General features: G+C 35.7%; 1 protein-coding gene across 3 annotated transcripts; it reads left to right on the top strand.

Moving 5' to 3' along the window:
* Positions 1-308: 308 nt before the first annotated feature.
* LOC128680587 (uncharacterized) lies at positions 309-13,249 on the top strand. Of its 3 annotated transcripts, XM_053763831.1 has the most exons (16): positions 309-442; positions 1,148-1,236; positions 1,549-1,691; positions 2,351-2,436; positions 2,877-2,958; positions 3,579-3,660; positions 4,241-4,412; positions 6,025-6,250; positions 6,978-7,155; positions 8,003-8,086; positions 8,744-8,873; positions 9,398-9,521; positions 10,031-10,096; positions 11,273-11,307; positions 12,447-12,510; positions 13,135-13,249. In XM_053763831.1, the coding sequence occupies exons 3-16, from the start codon at positions 1,554-1,556 to the stop codon at positions 13,216-13,218; spliced, it is 1,551 nt and encodes a 516-aa protein (XP_053619806.1). In that variant the 5' UTR covers positions 309-442; positions 1,148-1,236; positions 1,549-1,553; the 3' UTR covers positions 13,219-13,249. The 3 variants fall into 3 exon arrangements, with proteins under 3 accessions (XP_053619806.1, XP_053619805.1, XP_053619807.1); XM_053763830.2 differs by lacking the exon at positions 1,148-1,236 and having other exon boundaries at positions 310-442; XM_053763832.1 differs by lacking the exons at positions 309-442; positions 1,148-1,236 and having other exon boundaries at positions 1,568-1,695.
* The last annotated feature ends 4,114 nt before the right edge of the window (positions 13,250-17,363 follow it).

Here is a 17,363-nt window from a genome sequence, read left to right as displayed (position 1 = left end):
AGAGTGGGACGAGCTATTGTTCATAGAGAATCCATTTTTTCTTATGATCGAAACATGGATTTAGTAAGTACTTCGTACAAAGTACCTACTAATGGATTACCTAACCTAACCATGGATTGAAAAGATCGAAAGCATAGATTTAGAAGAGCCCCGCGCTCGTCGGGAGCATAACTTTCTCTTACTGACAAGAGTCTTTTCAATACTAATAATGAGATCAGAAAAACATTTTTTTTCAGTTTGTAGTTTAATTGCGCAAAGATAGAGAATAATTTGTTTACGGAATAAAAAGCTGTCAACTTTTACGCCAAGAATTGTGACACATTTCTGTAGGATATTGTAAACAATGCCGCTCCTACCACGAAATGTTTTTTGGCCTGATTTTTTGTGAACGTAATGTACTTTTTAGTTTTGGGATATTTTACAACGTTGGGTTTTTCTATTGGTAAGTATGTACCTACCTATTGCCTTTTCTGAATAAGAACAAGACAAATTTGTAAGACTTCTCGTACAGTGAACAACACATCAAGTTACCATAAATGAAACTATGGCGCTGTAATAGCGACGAGTTTGCAATGAATTTGGGTAGGCTGATGTGATGTTGACTGTACTTAATTTATATTATTATTTTATGAGAAACTTAAAATATTTATTTTGTGTGAAATTGTGTACTAAAATTGCAATGAAACATTGTCTCATTGGCGCTTATAGACATATATAGGCTAGGCAACAATAGCATTTTCAAAGAGGGTTGACGTAAGGCAGGTGCTGGTTGTAAAATCACTGCATAGCTAAATCTTCAACATGTTTAGGTTTTTACTCAGCACTCAATTTAAAGCCGGGTCCACATTGTGTGTTTTAATTGTCTCCATACAATACACAAAAAAAAAAAACAAAAAATCACAAAAATAATATTTTTGTGTACACATTTTTTGTGTATTATTTCACTACACATTTTTGCTCGCTTTAATGTTTTTGAAAAAAACAGGCACACCGATACTCTCGCGCGTTTCACGGCAAGATACTATCATATTTCAAACTGTTTAAAGAAATATCAAAGCTTTGTGTGTTTGATTTTGTTGAATATTTTCGAAAAACTAGTCTAAGCCTTTTGAAAATAGTTTCATAGTTTTAAAATCTTTCTATATAGGGTAGATCGCAGAGCGTTTCGGATGCTGCGGCCGCGCTGTCATTAGGATTTTTCAAATTTTTACGATGAAAAAAAAATAATTTTACTAGGTAAGTAAGACTTTAAAATAATTAATCCGTACTGTGGCAATGTTAATTTTATGAATGATTGATTTAAGGGAAATGATTCAAGAAAATTGACAGCCTCAGCGGTCGAAACGCTCTGAGAACCACCTATAATCAAGTGTGTTTTTATTTTTTATTTTTTTCAGTATCTATAACATGTCCCACTGCTGGGCAAAAGCCTCCCCACTCTCTTTCAACGTGTCCCTTTCTTTGGCCTTCTTCATTCAATATATCATCCGACCGTCTAGTCCTATTTTATTATTAATAGGTAATATTCAAAGTTTGAATGACTTTCAGCTAATATGACTCCGTCGTCGCCAGTCATAATATACCTTCTCATGAGTGTGGTGTCAGCGAACGACGACAACGCGTATTGCGCAGTCAGATATTCCCGCCTTTGCCAGGAGAAGGGACTGCATATCGGCTGTCAATATCCCGATGTAGGTAAAATCGTGGTTTTTGTATTGTTTTTATAAAATACGAGCGTTTTCACGCGGCTCCACCTGCGTGAATTTTCCACGGGAGCAAAGGTTCCGTCTCCATACTTTCATATACTTATATTAACTTATTGCAAAATTTCAAGAAGATTGGTTGAGCAGAAAATGCGTGAATAGGTTACAAACTTCTTTCGCATTTGTATCTTAATAGCGGCCCGTCGTGTTTCGCTTCGGCAAAATCATTATAAATTATACGCCGAAGGTGTATTATTCAGGAACCAATCTATATAATATATGTAAGTATATTGGTGAAAATCGTACGAAAATCCGTCCGGTAGTTTTTGAGTTTATCTTTCATACAGACAGATGCGACAGGGTCGCACATTTTTGTAATATGTAAGGATTATTATGCCTACAAGTAAAAAAGTAGCCTTGTCACTGTCCAAAGTGTCCTAGTCTCATCCCAACGTCCACACAAAAACTAACATGAATTTGTTGCTGCATTTTGATGTGTGAGGTACTCGTATATACCAAATTCCACCAAAATCAGTTTGGAAACGTCACAGACACACTGCTGACATTTATATATAGGTATATATTAACATATTACGATTTTATGTTCATGTAAAGATGCGATTTTTACGGTTTTACCTTTTTTTTAGCCCGGGCCAGGGGAATCTTGTGAAAAATACACAAAAATAGCATTCACTGATGATCTGAAGAATTTCATCCTAAATTACATAAACAGGTAATTTATTCACTACGTTGTATTCTTTAAATAAGTATGTTTTTCTACATTCGACGTAAGTACAAACAATAGCTAGCACATCAACCTACCCAAATTCATTGCAAACTCGCCGCTTTTACCGTCCCATAGAGGTTAATGTGTGTAACACGATGTGCTTGTTGACTGTACATAATTTGTATTATCTTTAATGTTCAAAAAATAAATACGTACTCCATGGACACTTCAACCGTTTTCTGCCAAAGACTGAGCATATGCCTGTCTCGCTGCCCAAAGTTCGAAACTGTGTAATGGTATACTAAGTTAAATAGGTATTTAGATAAACATCCAATACCCAGGTCAATCTAAAAATGTTTAATTGTAAACAGATAATTTTCCGTAATTACCTGCCACCGAGGTTTCAAAAACAAATTGTTATAAAAAATGCATGTTTCGCTGCGCAGGCGCCGACAGAAAATAGCGGCGGGCCACGAGAAGGTGCGCGGAGGGCTGCCCATACCCAAGCCTGACATTATGATGTATGTCGTGAGTACTAACTGCCTCTCCATTTGGTATCTTAACTCATTGGGGCGTCTTGCAGAGAGAAAACTATAAAATTAGTCATATCTTTCGTTTCGCTCATACAAGAAAGAGAAACCTGTATTAGAAATACCTACACGATAAGAAATGGGACAGAGCGTTTCAGCAGTGATTGAACCGAAATGCTAATGGCAGTTTTGTGAATCATCATATAATTTTAAAAATGTACGTTAAAAGAATGACGGAAAAAACGTTTATTCAGAACAATCGACTTACAGTAATACAACATAGAATATATAAAGTGATAAAATATTGTGTCAAAATTATCTTCACTCAACATGTGTTTTGGTCAAAACGTGCGTGTAACTGTGACTTTATGCCGGTTCCACACTATCGTTCGAACAGTTTGGCAAACTTTGGCGGATTCGGTGTATATTGCTGATTTTAATTGCAGTAATTATAAGCAGTTGCAGTAATTACTAACTACGCAATGTTCGCGCACTCTCGTCGGCAAGTGTCCAAGTTCGGCGACAGCGTGGAGCTGGCATTAGAGTTGCAGAAGAAAATGATAATCCCATTTTGAGAATTTGAGGTTTCAATAAATTCGCTTCGTTTTGTGATTTTAGGAGTGGGACCGAGAGTTGGCACACCTGGCTCAAAGACTCGCAGATCAATGCAGATTTGTGCACGACGAATGCAGAGCAACAGGTAAATTAAAAATATGTACTTACCTAAAAAACTGTTGATATTTCAACTTAGATGCACCTAAAAAACCGACGATATTTCTAGTTGCAAAAAGTAAATGACATTTTAATAATAAAAATATATAAATATATTAGGACAAATCACACAATTGAGCTAGCCCTCAAGTAAGTTCGAGACTTGTGTTATGGGATACTAACTCAACGATACACTGTATTTTATATCAAATACATATATAAAGATAAACATCCAAGACCCGGGCCAATCAGAAAAATATCATTTTCCATCATGACCCGACCGTGGATTGAACCCGGGACAAGCACTCTACCACTGCGCCACCGATGTCGTCAAAAGCTTAAACTTAGGATTAAGACTGACATGTCATGTAGAAGATATTCATTGTTTAAAAGTTAACCTATAACATATATTAAACGTGGCCACTGGGTGACACACGGACCTTTGAACCATGGTCCGAAACGTCTGGGAAATAAAAAAGGTGTGTTCGCGTTTAATACCTGTCGTTTAATACAATAATAATGCAACGCGTAAATTTAAAAGTAGTTAACCTATAACATATATGTTTTAGTGCGTTACCCGTATCCCGGTCAGACAGTCGGCGAAGTGAGGTGGCGTCGGTCACACGACTCCGATCAGATCACAGCCCAGAAAGCCATTAGGAAGGTGTTCGACGCGTGGTGGGGGGAGAAACGGAGAGTACAGCCACAACAGTTGACCACTCCTTTCAGAGTCACTCCCAAGTGAGTCGAACGATAGACATTCGCTGAAAAAATACAGCTGAGAACAAAAATACAGCCTAGTGATAATATATAATGTGACTTTGAAGCCACCTACCTGACCACCACGGTCAATATTTGGTATATCAATACGCCACAATATTTTGAGGCAATCAATTTAAAAGCAAATTCACTTGCTATGAAAGACGTGATTAAAACAATATTTTGACATTTGTCTATTCATAGATGATGTATACATGAGTGATTACATACGTGTCGTGAGGAAGGGTTACTAGCGCTTCCCCTTTACCCGATGCATAATTCACATCAAAGAGAAGCACATCTTCATGAACTTGCACAGAGTAGACAGACCGTCAAACTCGAGCAATTATATTAGCTAGACCTAATAATTAACTAAAAGGATCTCAATTACATAACATCTTTTCACAGTAACTGTTCTCACACTCTTAAACCAGGATAACAATACAAGATGGTAAATAGGCTTTTGACTTTGGGTGTCTTCAGGTGGCTTCAGACTCATATTCCGATGTGAATCATACTAAGTATATTCACTAGCTCGAAAATCATATTTTAGAAGGCAGCTAGGAAGGTAGATGACGTTTGGTGGGGAAGGGGCGAGGGGGGAATATATGAATGCAGCAGTTGATCACTCCTTTCTGAGTAACTCCCAAGTGAGTCAAATGATTCAGACAGAAGATAGACAATGCTGCTTTTAATTTATACTAGCGGCCCGTCCCGGCTTCGCACGTGTAAAAACATAATAAATTATACACCTAAACCTTCCTCAGGAATCACTCTATCTATTTGTGAAAACCGCATGAAAGTCCGTACAATAGTTTTTGAGTTTACCGCGAACAGATAGACAGAAGCGGTAGAGGACTTTGTTTTATATATAATATGTAAGGATATATATACAACCTAAGTATATATATCCTTACGTATTATAAAACAAAGTCCTTTACCGCCCATGATGTGAAATCAATGAATTGAGATTGAGATTGAGTTTATAAAAAGATTCATTTAATGCCAATTAAATAGTTATGTGTTTAATGGCATCATTTGAATCATCTATAAAATGATTTAAAAAATCTAAATTCTTTATTGAATACATAACATAATGACGTGAAATAAATTTACAACTAAGCCCACCGCCGACTTCCAAAGCGCAGGTGAAGAAGAAGCGTCGGAACAAACTTCACTTTCCCCAAAGACGTCAACTAATAAACATATGTTTACAACATATAGAATATAATAGAAATAAGTTTATTCAAAGAACTACAGATACACACATAATAACAAAAAAAAAAAAAAACAAAAAGTGGGTAAGTAGAAAAAAGTGATTATGGGTGTGTGTGCTGCAGTAATCTAAACAGGCCACAACTCAGTGATGTTATTACTCTAGGAGCAATACACTGATTTTCAATGTATTGCTCCTAACACAATGAAACTTATAATAACTAATATAGTGCTTAAAAGTATATACCTAGTGAAATACGTACTGGCATACTACGATACGATACTAGATAGGTAGATAGTTAAATAAATAAATTTATTTGATTCATATCACAGCTAAATGCATGAATATAAATTATTTAACATCATCTGAAATGTCTAGGGGCACAGTGTGGGGTCACTTCAGCCAACTGGCGATCTGGAAGCTTCGCGCCATTGGCTGCGGTGCGGTGCACCACGGCCCCCCGCACCCCCGCCTGCTCCTCGTCTGCGACTACTCCCACACCAACATGCTGGGCCAGAAGACCATATCGGCCGGACCTTTGGCCACATGCCCGCCGCACACGACCAGACTGCCAAGGTCGCAGTTTCCACTGCTTTGTACTACGGTAATTTTTTAAAATACTGTCCTGTTTATTGTCCCCAAGATGCCCCCCCCCATTTCATACCTCCCCCTCTCTCTCTCATCTCGTAACTTGTCCAAGTGAATACTTATGTACTATTTTGTACCTAGATAAAGCATCAAATGTCAAGTATTGTATGCAAATCTTGACGACCTCGGCGCAGTGGTAAAGTGCTTGCCTTTGAAACGTGAGGTTGCGTTCGATCCCCGGTCGGGTCATGATGGAAAATGATATTTTTTTTATTGCCTTGGTCTATGCTAATATATGTATGTTGTTATGACATATAGTATCTTTGAGTTAGTACCCCATAACATAAGACTCTAACTTTGTGGCTAGCTCAATCTCTGTGATTTGTCCTTATATATTTATTATTCAAGAATTCTTTTTTATCCTGATCGCAAGACTCCTACGCTCCAACAAATACTATTTTGCTTAATGCTTCTAAGGAGGCATTGACTATGATAGTTGATGAGAGGAAGATATGAATTAAGGCGATTACTACGATTACATGAAAACATGAGATGGCGCTAGTGTGCGGGGGCACACTAGCGCCATCTCATGTTTTCATTAATTTATTTTATTTCTTAGCGGAAATTAAAAAAAAAACATATATTTTATAATGAATATATATTGAGCTGGTTATCTGTTAATGTTGTTGAAATTTGGTCAAAAAGTGGTGAAACAGGCCCGTAATTTTACACTTATTTTGCAGATAAAATACCCGAGAAAGCTTCAAGATCTAGATTCGTTATACGACTACGAGAATCAAGACTCAAGGGAATCAAAGGAGCAATCTCTTCAGGAAGAAGACGAGAGATTCCCGCCTTTGCCTGAGGAAGATCCTTACAAAGAGAGGCCTCAGCAGAATATTGATGAGAATGAAATGTCACGTGAGATTGCCTTAAACTTACTAATAAGTAAAGCAATAAACCAATTGGTTGGTGGTTTTATCACTACTTCACACAATTACTAATTAAATAAAATACTTAAAACGCTTGTAAATGTATAACTAATCGTAAGAAGGTGGTTCCGAGATGCTAGTAGTTTGTAGCTTTGGTAAATATGATTGCCTTGCCATTAAAAGTGACTGTGAATCGCATCGGACTGCAAAAAGAATGGGGTCAATGACAAGATCATTGTGATAATTCATAGACTGTAACAATGCAGCCGAAACATTATAGTTGATTGGAAAGTCAATTTTCAAAAAGTACGAAATTGTAATAACAAACTCAACCATTTTAAAAAACTAAAATTTCGTAACAACTTTTATATAGAAGAAGGCATCATTATAAACGTAATATTTAATTAGCTGTCGTTTCTATTAATATAAAGCTTCGAATAGTCATCAAAACGAAAATTTGTCATCTGCCCTATTGTCAGGTTTCGCTATAGATTTGCCACTGCGAAAAGTTTCGTGTTTACAAGTTTATTTGTTAGACAAATGAAAAAAACCCCGACTTTCAATATTCATTTCGCTACAACTTTTGAACGGCTGAACCGATTTTGAACAAACATATCTAAGAACCACGGCATAAAAAAAAGCTATCAAATCGGTGATGGGAGATCGATGATCACCCGTTGATGAGCTACGGAGCCACGTACATAGACAGACATACAGACACGCTTAGCGGTCAAACTTATAACACCCCTCTTTTTGTGTCGGGGGTTAAAACGCCTCCTAAAGAAAGTATAACCACATGTAACATTCCACAGCTAAATATAATTAATTCTTTTTAGATTATGATCATAAAAAATCCACGACATCGGTTGAAGGTTTGAACGATATCAGGTCGAGAAATCAAATCAAAATATTTTACGGCCGTAAGTGATTTAGATATTCTTTAAGGCGCTCACTAGCGTCACCATTACAATTTCAACAATTTCTTTATTAATAGCGAAAACTAAAAAGTATTACAGGGTTACTAATATCTTACACTAAGCAAAGGATTTTATTACATTATATAGTTTCTCATTATACGAAATGTAGTCACAATTTACGACCAACATGTTGATGGCCACAGTTCTCTGTTATGTCAAATGTGGCTATTGTGTTCAATAGAGAACTTACTTACGACAATGAATTATGTGTCCAGTGTAGCATAATCTTCTGTGGTGTTTTTTAGTTTTCTTTATTAATTAACCCTTCGATCTTGGAGACAATAAAAACAATTGAATAACAATAGGATCGCAGTTCAATCGGGCTGAGCGGGAACTGAAATGAACAAATAGATAAAAAATGTGGTGGCGCTAGTATGTGCGTATAAAACCCCTTACCGCTTATTCCATATTTTACGAACAGAATACATATATACAAAATATTAATTTATTTTGAAATTAGTTTAAAATGTCGGGAGCTTGTGATCTTGTGTTTGGACACTTGGCAGAGTCAGAACAGGGATTATAACGCGAGGCCTATCTTCAATGATAATCTATGTATTTTATAATTATTTATTTATTTTTTAATATTAAAAATCGTAGCTTACGAGCCAACAAAGACTACAACTAAACGAACTCACGACCCTTCTGAGTACGAAGAAAGGAAATACGTAGAAGACAGAGTTAACAACGGGCATAGCGGGAACTTTTACGAGAAACGACCGCAAAATAGGTAAGGCACTGGAGTACGCTACTGAGATATAGGACCTCTCTTTCTGGCGCTGTGAAAGGTATAACTGTAAATAATATTGTACTTATAGGTACCTATATACCGCGCAATCGCAAAGTATACCATATGTCCTTCCCCGTACTTCAAACTAAATATATTCATAACTTCAAGTAGATTCGATGAATAAATAAAAATAAATTGATGAAAAAAATAATAAAAGCATTTACAATATTAGTTAGGATAGGATTAGGGTATCTCAAATTAATATTTACCAATTAAATAAGTACGTAAAATTAATATTATTTAATAATTTTACTACTTATTTAATTGGTAATAAATAAATATTATTTAAATATATCTTATTGTTTATTATAATCCTTTAATCGCTTTTTTCCGAATGCAAAAAGATGAAAACCGTCGGCAAAACAGCATGCCAGAGCGCCATCTATATTCGGTTGTTGTGTATGTTGGTCTTTAGACATGAACTGAACAGCGTCGGTATTTGATAAATACTTCTCTCTGAACAGTGAAGATTACTCAGTGATTCCCCTGAGAAGCCGGCCGTGGGGCAACGATGTGGAGTCCCCGCCCTGGCGGCCGCAGATGTTCAGACGGACCAGCACCACTCTCTCCGAGTACGAGACCAGTATTGTAAGTTGGCAATTTGTTTTTATTAAAACTTCAGTGTTAAACAATAATTAATAATCTCAAACTACTTTTACAGAACGACCGCTGCTGAGAAGAAATGCTGAAAAAAATCATTTGTCATAAAAAATAATCTATTACTAGATGTTGCCCGGCGCTTCGCTTCCGTGGGAATTTTGTGATAGAATATAGCCAATAGCAATCTTGGATAACGTACCTTTCTAATGGTGAAAGAATTTTTGAAATCGGTTCGGTAGTTTCGGAGATTACCCGCATCAAACATACAAACTGACAAACGCTTACCTCTTTATATAATAGTATAGATTGTTTTGTTTAATCTGCACTCTTTTTGATGATTAATTTGTAAGTGAATATATAATTAATAGATAGCGTAATTCTTGAGAAAGATTTATGTGTGTAATTTTTTATGGTTTCAACGACGAACGAAGCCGGGACGGGCTAATAATATCATTTAATATTATAAAGTATAGTAGCTAATTTTCTTCTGTTTCAAGGTATATATACCGAAAACCAAGAACCGAACAAAAATTACCGAAGCCCAATCTAAAACATCTGATGAGGTAAGAAAAAAAGAATATATTTATTTGCCAATAACGTGAGTACAAATATATAAATTGATGTCAAAATGAATTAAACCTACATGTTATACCGAATATAGGTATGCAAATATAAATAAATAAAGAGCAGCATGCTATCCACTACAAATAACAAAAATAATAATTATAGTGTATACTAGCACTAAATTCTATCCGAGTCTATCATTAAAGAAATCATTTAAAGTATAATAACATTTATCAGTTAATAAAGACTTGAGGTGCTTTTTAAATAGATTTAAATTTAAGCTTTTATATTGATTTGGAATTTTCTTGTAAATTTTCAATGCATTACATACTAAGCTATTACCGAGTAAAGCAGTTTTTGATGGGTGCATGCATAATCGATAGATATCTCGATGATTCCTCAATACAACATCAGCTAGACGAGGTAATTATATGTATCTAGGTCATTTTATTTCATCATCTATTTATTGTTATTTAAATATAACGGTATACATGTGTCATCATCATTACTTCGATGGCGCTCAACAGCGTAGTGGATAGCGCGCTCGGCCTGTGATAGTGGCGGTTAAGACACTCTCACAACGGTCGGTCATTGGATGGGTGACCAAAAAAATTATCTTGAGCTCCTCCGTGCTTCGGAAGGCACGTAAAGCCGTTGGTGCCGGTTGTATGTGCAGTCGTTGAAACCCGCCAATCCGCAATGGGCCCGCGTGGTGGGTCATGGCCCCATACTCCTTATCCATTCATAATTCTGTGTCACTTATTTACTTACTATTTATTATGATGCTATAGCATTTGCTTACGGCTTCACCTGCGTGAATTTCCCACTCAAACAGTACTTTGTTCTCAGATGAATTTTATTTATTTCTCTATATTCTTCTATATATTCATGCTAAATTTAAAGAAGATCGTGTTAAGCGTGAAGATGTAACAAATAAACAAACTCAGCTGTTTCTTGTATAATATATATTAAGCTTTATTGCACAAGGTTAACAATAGGCTTTCTCTGCTAAACTTTGGGATGAAACAATTAAACAAAAGGACAGTTTTCATAATGTTAGTTGGCATTTCTGTTAAATGTTATAGGAATATCGTTTGTTGTCTTATTTTTAACCAAATTGTTTCAAAGACATATTTTTGTAATCACTTTTGATTTTTTAAATAAATTCGTTACAGATCCACGTCAGACGTCAACATAAAGACAGCAGAAGGTAAGTACTTACTTTTTCTTATCACAGATAAATAAGGGAATAATCAAATATTATAATATTTGTAGACTTCAATCATTTTATACGATAACCATTTTATATGACGACCTCGGTGGCGCAGTGGTAAAGTGCTTGCACCTGAACCGAGGGGACCCGGGTTCGATCCTCGGTCGAGTCATAATGGAAAATCAACTTTTTCAGATTGGCCTGGGTCTTGGATGTTTATCTCTATACATATGTATCTGTTATAAAATATAGTATCGTTGAGTTAGTAATCCATAACACAAGTCTCGAACTTTGGGGCCAACTCAATCTGTGTGATTTATCCATTAAAAAAAATTGAGTCTCACATCAAACTATGTGGTTCGTCCATACCTATTTATCTACAACGAAGATTTTTCGTAAATCTAAGCGCTTAACGGCTGAGGTAGAAACCGACAAAACGCTCAGATAAGAGAGTGTTCAGGATTGATGTTGCACTGGCAACCAACAAAAAAAAAGTTTATTTTTGCATTCCTTAATTTAAAATATTTTTTCACAATGACATATACAAGGATTCCCGCCGAATGATTTTTAATATGAAAATTGACAAATTTGTTATTTTTGTTGTAAAATTCAAAAAGGCAATATAATTTCATTGAATGACTGCTACATCTTCGTTTTATTTTTTTGCTGACCAAAGATTTTGGCCAGAGAGAGTTGGCATCAAAGATAAATAAAGCTGTAGGATCTTGTCTGAGTATATATTATAAATAATTATACTCGATATTTGACAAAGATTGTTTATTTAGGGCTGGTAAATCACGAGCAATACATTTAAAATACCAACAGCTAAGAAAATGTTGATGACAGCATTTGTTTTTTAAAGAAAAGAAACATCGCGCAGGCGCGAGCTCGTCGTCACAGCGCATGCGCGCAGACAAAGCTAATACATAAAGTGTATACATGTCCTCTCAACCTATCGCCGGTTGACTGTAAGAGATCCCTACATGGGATAAGTCCGCCGTTGCACATGTAGCTTTCTTGTATTAATTTTGATTAATGCACTTATTTTCGTGCAATAAAGTTATTACAAACAAACAAAACTAAAGACAACAGAGTTATCGTAGCTACGTTTGGGATAATATTCATTGATTTTATAGAATTCAGCTTGACATCGCGGTTCGCGAGAAGGCCTCCACGCGTTCCAATCGAAGACCATTAGCTGTACGTATATCTATTTATCATAAAAAAGCAATCAATTTTCCTACAACCTAGTTTATAGCTAAATCTGAGGCTTACTGGCTTACTTACAATCTGTGTGACTGATTCGTCCCCTATATTTAAAAGCTTTTAACTTGCTAAGTATATTTGTAAGTGGATTCTTACAACTTTAAATAATTTTAATAAGTAGATTAATTTTCAACCGATTGAGCTGATATTTTGTATGTGTACTTATACAAAAACGGTTAATTTGGATGTAAATGCATTATTATGATAAGCATGACCTATAATGGTGCATTCAGGATCTGCTCTCGACGAGGGTACTCCTGAACGCCATGTTATCGATAGTCTATGGCTGGTTTTCAATTTGCATCCAATTGCACTATTATTGCCACTTTACCTAAAAGCGATGCCCCATTGCTCAGTCGTGCTTAGTTGTGACGAAACAGCGCGTTATTTTCATTGTTATAGGCGTACGTTATTACGTAATACGTTGAAACTCAATACAATTTTGGCGTTTATTCATCAACGGATGTGAACGCAACGGAGGACGGAACGCGACATTGCAATGAAACCTTTTATATAGCTAAGTGTCGTCATTTTTATTACTATATTATTGTTTTTCAGCCATCACTGAAGTTAGACAAGGAGGATATAGAACAGTTGTTCAAAGATACAGGCTTCAAACCTAACTGGACACCGACAGTGTAATTTTTCTAGCATATTATATATTTACACGTTATTTTATGATGTTTTATTATACTAAATTCATTTCAAACGACACTATAAACAAAGTTTATCTATAGGAAGTCTGTGATTGATAACTGAATAGCAAATATGAAAGAGTTTTGCTAGCAAAGGACTCACTTTCATGCCGGCTCCACACTGTCGTCGAACAGTTCGCCAAACTTTGGCGGATTCGGTACAAGTTGCTGGTTTTTCATTGCGGTAAATAAAAGCACACAAGTACTCAATGTTCATGCATTAGCCTCGGCAATTTAGTGTCCGACTTCGGCGATAGTGTTTAGCCGGCAGACAAAAGTTCAGAATACATAGTCAGTCTTTCCTTCACTAGATGGCGCCGTATATAGCACAGGGTGAATATTCTGGCTCTAAATTATCGGCAAACAAATCGGCCAACTTGTCGTTTTCGACGTAAATAAATGTATGGTATTTTCTTGCGGTAAAAATGACATATAAATTACGCAATGTATATTAAATCGCATACAAAATTCTGAGTTCGCCGATGGTATGGTCTAGCTTTTCAATTTTAATTCTCACTGCTGCTCTTCTGTTGCACAGAAGAGTAGATTTCCTTACGTAGGTACACGTCATTCCTTACAATCTTTGAGCACTCCTCATCCAAGTCTTTCCCATTACATGATATAACAGTCTGTCAAGAAAGTTAAGGAAATGTTTCTTTGACGAACTAGACTTTTTGTCATTGTAATATCAAATGAAATGCAACATACCCCGTGTTAGCAACATACCCTCTTATTTAATTATTTCACTTTCTTGACAGACTGTATATTGTTTATCGTGAGCCCACTGAACAGTAACTGTATTAGTCAGACGTTTTCATTTTACTGTCGATGTTACTAAAAAAAATTATATATTCATTTGGTTTGCGTATCTAATTCTGGATTATTTCGAACTTACCAATATCCTGCTGGATAAATCTACTAGATCTTTCTTATCCATACATATTATAACACAAAGTCCTCTGCTGCGTCTGTCTGTTTGTTCGCGACAAACTCTATAGATAGTGTGATTCGGTGTATAATTTATTGTTTCTACTCGAGCGATGTCGGAACGAGCCGCTAGTTAACAATAAAATATCAAAATCATTATTTTCGAAACTGTCTCAACGCAAGTAATATTCACAGAAACAGGCAAATAAGAACAATTCATTATATCTCAAGTAAAAAGCTTTTTTCTCTAAAACGGCATGCCTCGTCCACTTTTCTTTTGTTATTTCTGAACCTCTCACGGCGATCACGTTTCCGCTTCGCGGGTTTGCTTGCACCTTTAATGTTTTTTTTTAATTATTTTTATTAGCAGATAAGGTTAATATGTTTTAAGGTTATTTTTAATGCAGATCCCTGATTTCGTCACTTCGAATCATACGGAGAGATGGACAATAGACAATATTTCTGCGTTTGTTACATCCATCTATAAATATCCGTTACTAACATTGTAACATGTTACTAATTTTGTTACCAACTAAATTAATTACTACTTAGTGCTTAATCAGATTTATTAATTATGCACTCAATAACGATGGTTCCTTAAACTGTATCAATGTTCTCAAGAAAAATAGTACTTAGGTACCTACTTAAGTTCACTAGTGTGTATGCGACTACTTGCCACTAGATGTCGATAGGTAGTCGTAGTATAGTCATGTCAGATGCTTTTAGGCGAATCGAATGAAATCTGACATCAGCGTTAGCAATAACACAATCGAATAGAAAGAGAACACAACAGTAACAAAAAAAGCTGCACCTGAAATGTGAAACTTTAAAAGTATTCAAAATTATGGACGACTGAAAACGAATATCTGAACGAGTATTCCCCATAATTGGCGCGATTAGTGAAAACAAACGTGAAATGGTTAGTTACTATGATATGGCGACATGCCACCCAATATTTATGGCTATTGTACGAAAAACGACGTGGATAAGGGTGCGTTCATTAATCACGTAATGTTTTTTAAGCATTGTTAACCTACAAAGTAAGGAATCTAATGTCACACATCGTTATCTGATAAAATGTTTTATGAAATAAAGTAACCAAAGTAGGTAATAAATTCATGAATCCAGTCGTGGACCCGATTGATTTGTATTATTACCGCGAGGAATGTTTTTTTAGTCTATGGCAATAATTCTGACATTGACAGATATCATAAATGTTGCCATAGACTAAAAATACATTCATTACACATACTCCCGTCCACCCGCGACACCTGTTGAATTAAAGCCGAAAATGCACTATTGGCAAACAGTTCCCTAAACTTTGGACGATTCGACGTATTACGTGATTTTGTATAACGAATACATTGCTGGTTTTTAACGGTAACTAAAAGCGAGAGATACAAACTACGTAGGTAATGTCCGTTTATTCCTGTCTACACTATCACCGAACTCGGACAGATGCTGACGCGAATGTATGAACATTGCGTAATTTGTATGAGTGCTTTTATTTTGCGCAATTAAAAGTCAGCAATGTATATCGAATTCACCAAGTTTGGCGAACTGGACCGCGATAGTGTGTAGCATGAAGTCGGGAAAAACTTATGAATTGGATATTGGACAAAATCCTATGACAACGAAACTCGTCCCAAATGAAAAATATCTAGTCATGTCCACGCTACACCCTCCAGCTATCCGCGACTGGCTATTACCGCTGCAATTATAAAGCAATGCATTTAAAAAGGCGCACGAAGGGCATTCCTTTTGGCCTAAAATTGCGTTCTTTCGAAAATGGTCGCATGTGCGAACCGCATTAGTCCAAATGCGAGTGCATTCGACGAAAACTCTAATTTTATACTTTTTGCTATAGATAAATGCTGTAAACCGACACTGTTAAGTATAATACTTGAATACACAAAAAAGGAAGGTTACCTACGTACTTACGTACGGCGTGTACTACCTATTTAGTTATTTAGTTTAAAATTTTAGCGTTTCTAGTTATTATAGTATTATTAAATATAAATTCATATTCTAAATTCAAATCATTACATCAAACCCCCCACAGGCACTTTTCCGTCAAATTTTAGATATTAATTTCTCAAAAATATACAAACTACTGACATTTTAGAACAACCATTGCTGAAAAAAAATTCCGAAAGAAACAGTATTGGTCCCTAACATGTCAGAAGGGCTTACTTTATATATGTATGTAGTATCTTACATATTTTTTCTTATAATATAACAGAGTATATGGTCAAAAAATATACTAAAAACATGTTATTGATTGTAATCGAGTGCTATAAAATAATTAGGTAATTTTAAATTGAAAAATATTTATAGATTTAAAAAATATAAAGAATTAAGACCGCCATATGATTTCTATCTACTTATTTGTGATTGTTTTGTGTGGTGGCGTTTTGATTTTTGGCAATGAATTTTCATTCATTCATTCATCGTATCGTTGCAAGTCAAAATTCAAACAAAAAATCTTGATCAATCGGTTAATCCGAATAGAAATAATAATTCCGTCGACAAAGATACACAGACACTTTAAACATATAACTTTAAACTTACTTTGGGGCTAGCTCAATCTGTGTGATTTGTCCTAATATTTATTGATTTAAGTATAACTTTGTTTGCGCCGCGGGTTAAAAAATGAAATGTAACTACAAAAAAGTCACAATAATTTAATGATGCTACTAAACTGCATGACTATTTCATGCTAAACTTCAGTCTAAAACTGCAAGTTAAAAACATAATCAAATTAACGTTTTTGAAGTCTTAAAAACCGAAATGCTTCACAAAATGGTCCCCGGTGCAGCTGCATTACAAGGTCAGGGGCGCAGTGCATCGCGAGTGCATTGCCCAAAGAGCGCATACGAAAAATGCGCGGACGCAAACACACATGCGCGTGCGCAAGTGTGTGTGCACGGTCATAAAAAGTGGCCGAATTGGGCGGCAAAGAGTATGAGTATATTTTGGTGTAGATGTGTTACAATTTTTTTCGTGTTTTGCTGCCAGATTTTGCATTTTCATTCTTTTTTCCATAAACCTAACACTGTGAGGCAATGGCAAACCACTCCATTAAGGCAATGGCAAAGCACTCCATTTATATTAAATTTATATTATTTCATTCCACGTAATAACCACGACCCTCAGCCATGAGGA

Source organism: Plodia interpunctella, chromosome 24 (genome assembly GCF_027563975.2).
Source record: "Plodia interpunctella isolate USDA-ARS_2022_Savannah chromosome 24, ilPloInte3.2, whole genome shotgun sequence".
Classification (NCBI taxonomy): Eukaryota; Metazoa; Arthropoda; class Insecta; order Lepidoptera; family Pyralidae; genus Plodia; species Plodia interpunctella.
The sequence above is the reverse complement of the archived record's forward strand: the minus strand, read 5'-3'. Positions and strand labels throughout refer to the sequence as shown.

Excerpts from the sequence above, each read along its gene's own strand:
- LOC128680587 (XM_053763830.2), top strand. The coding sequence starts at position 394 with ATGTACTTTTTAGTTTTGGGATATTTTACAACGTTGGGTTTTTCTATT. Across the intron at positions 6,251-6,977 it reads TTCCACTGCTTTGTACTACG|ATAAAATACCCGAGAAAGCT; the intron begins GTAATTTTTTAA and ends CTTATTTTGCAG. Across the intron at positions 9,522-10,030 it reads CCGAGTACGAGACCAGTATT|GTATATATACCGAAAACCAA; the intron begins GTAAGTTGGCAA and ends TTCTGTTTCAAG.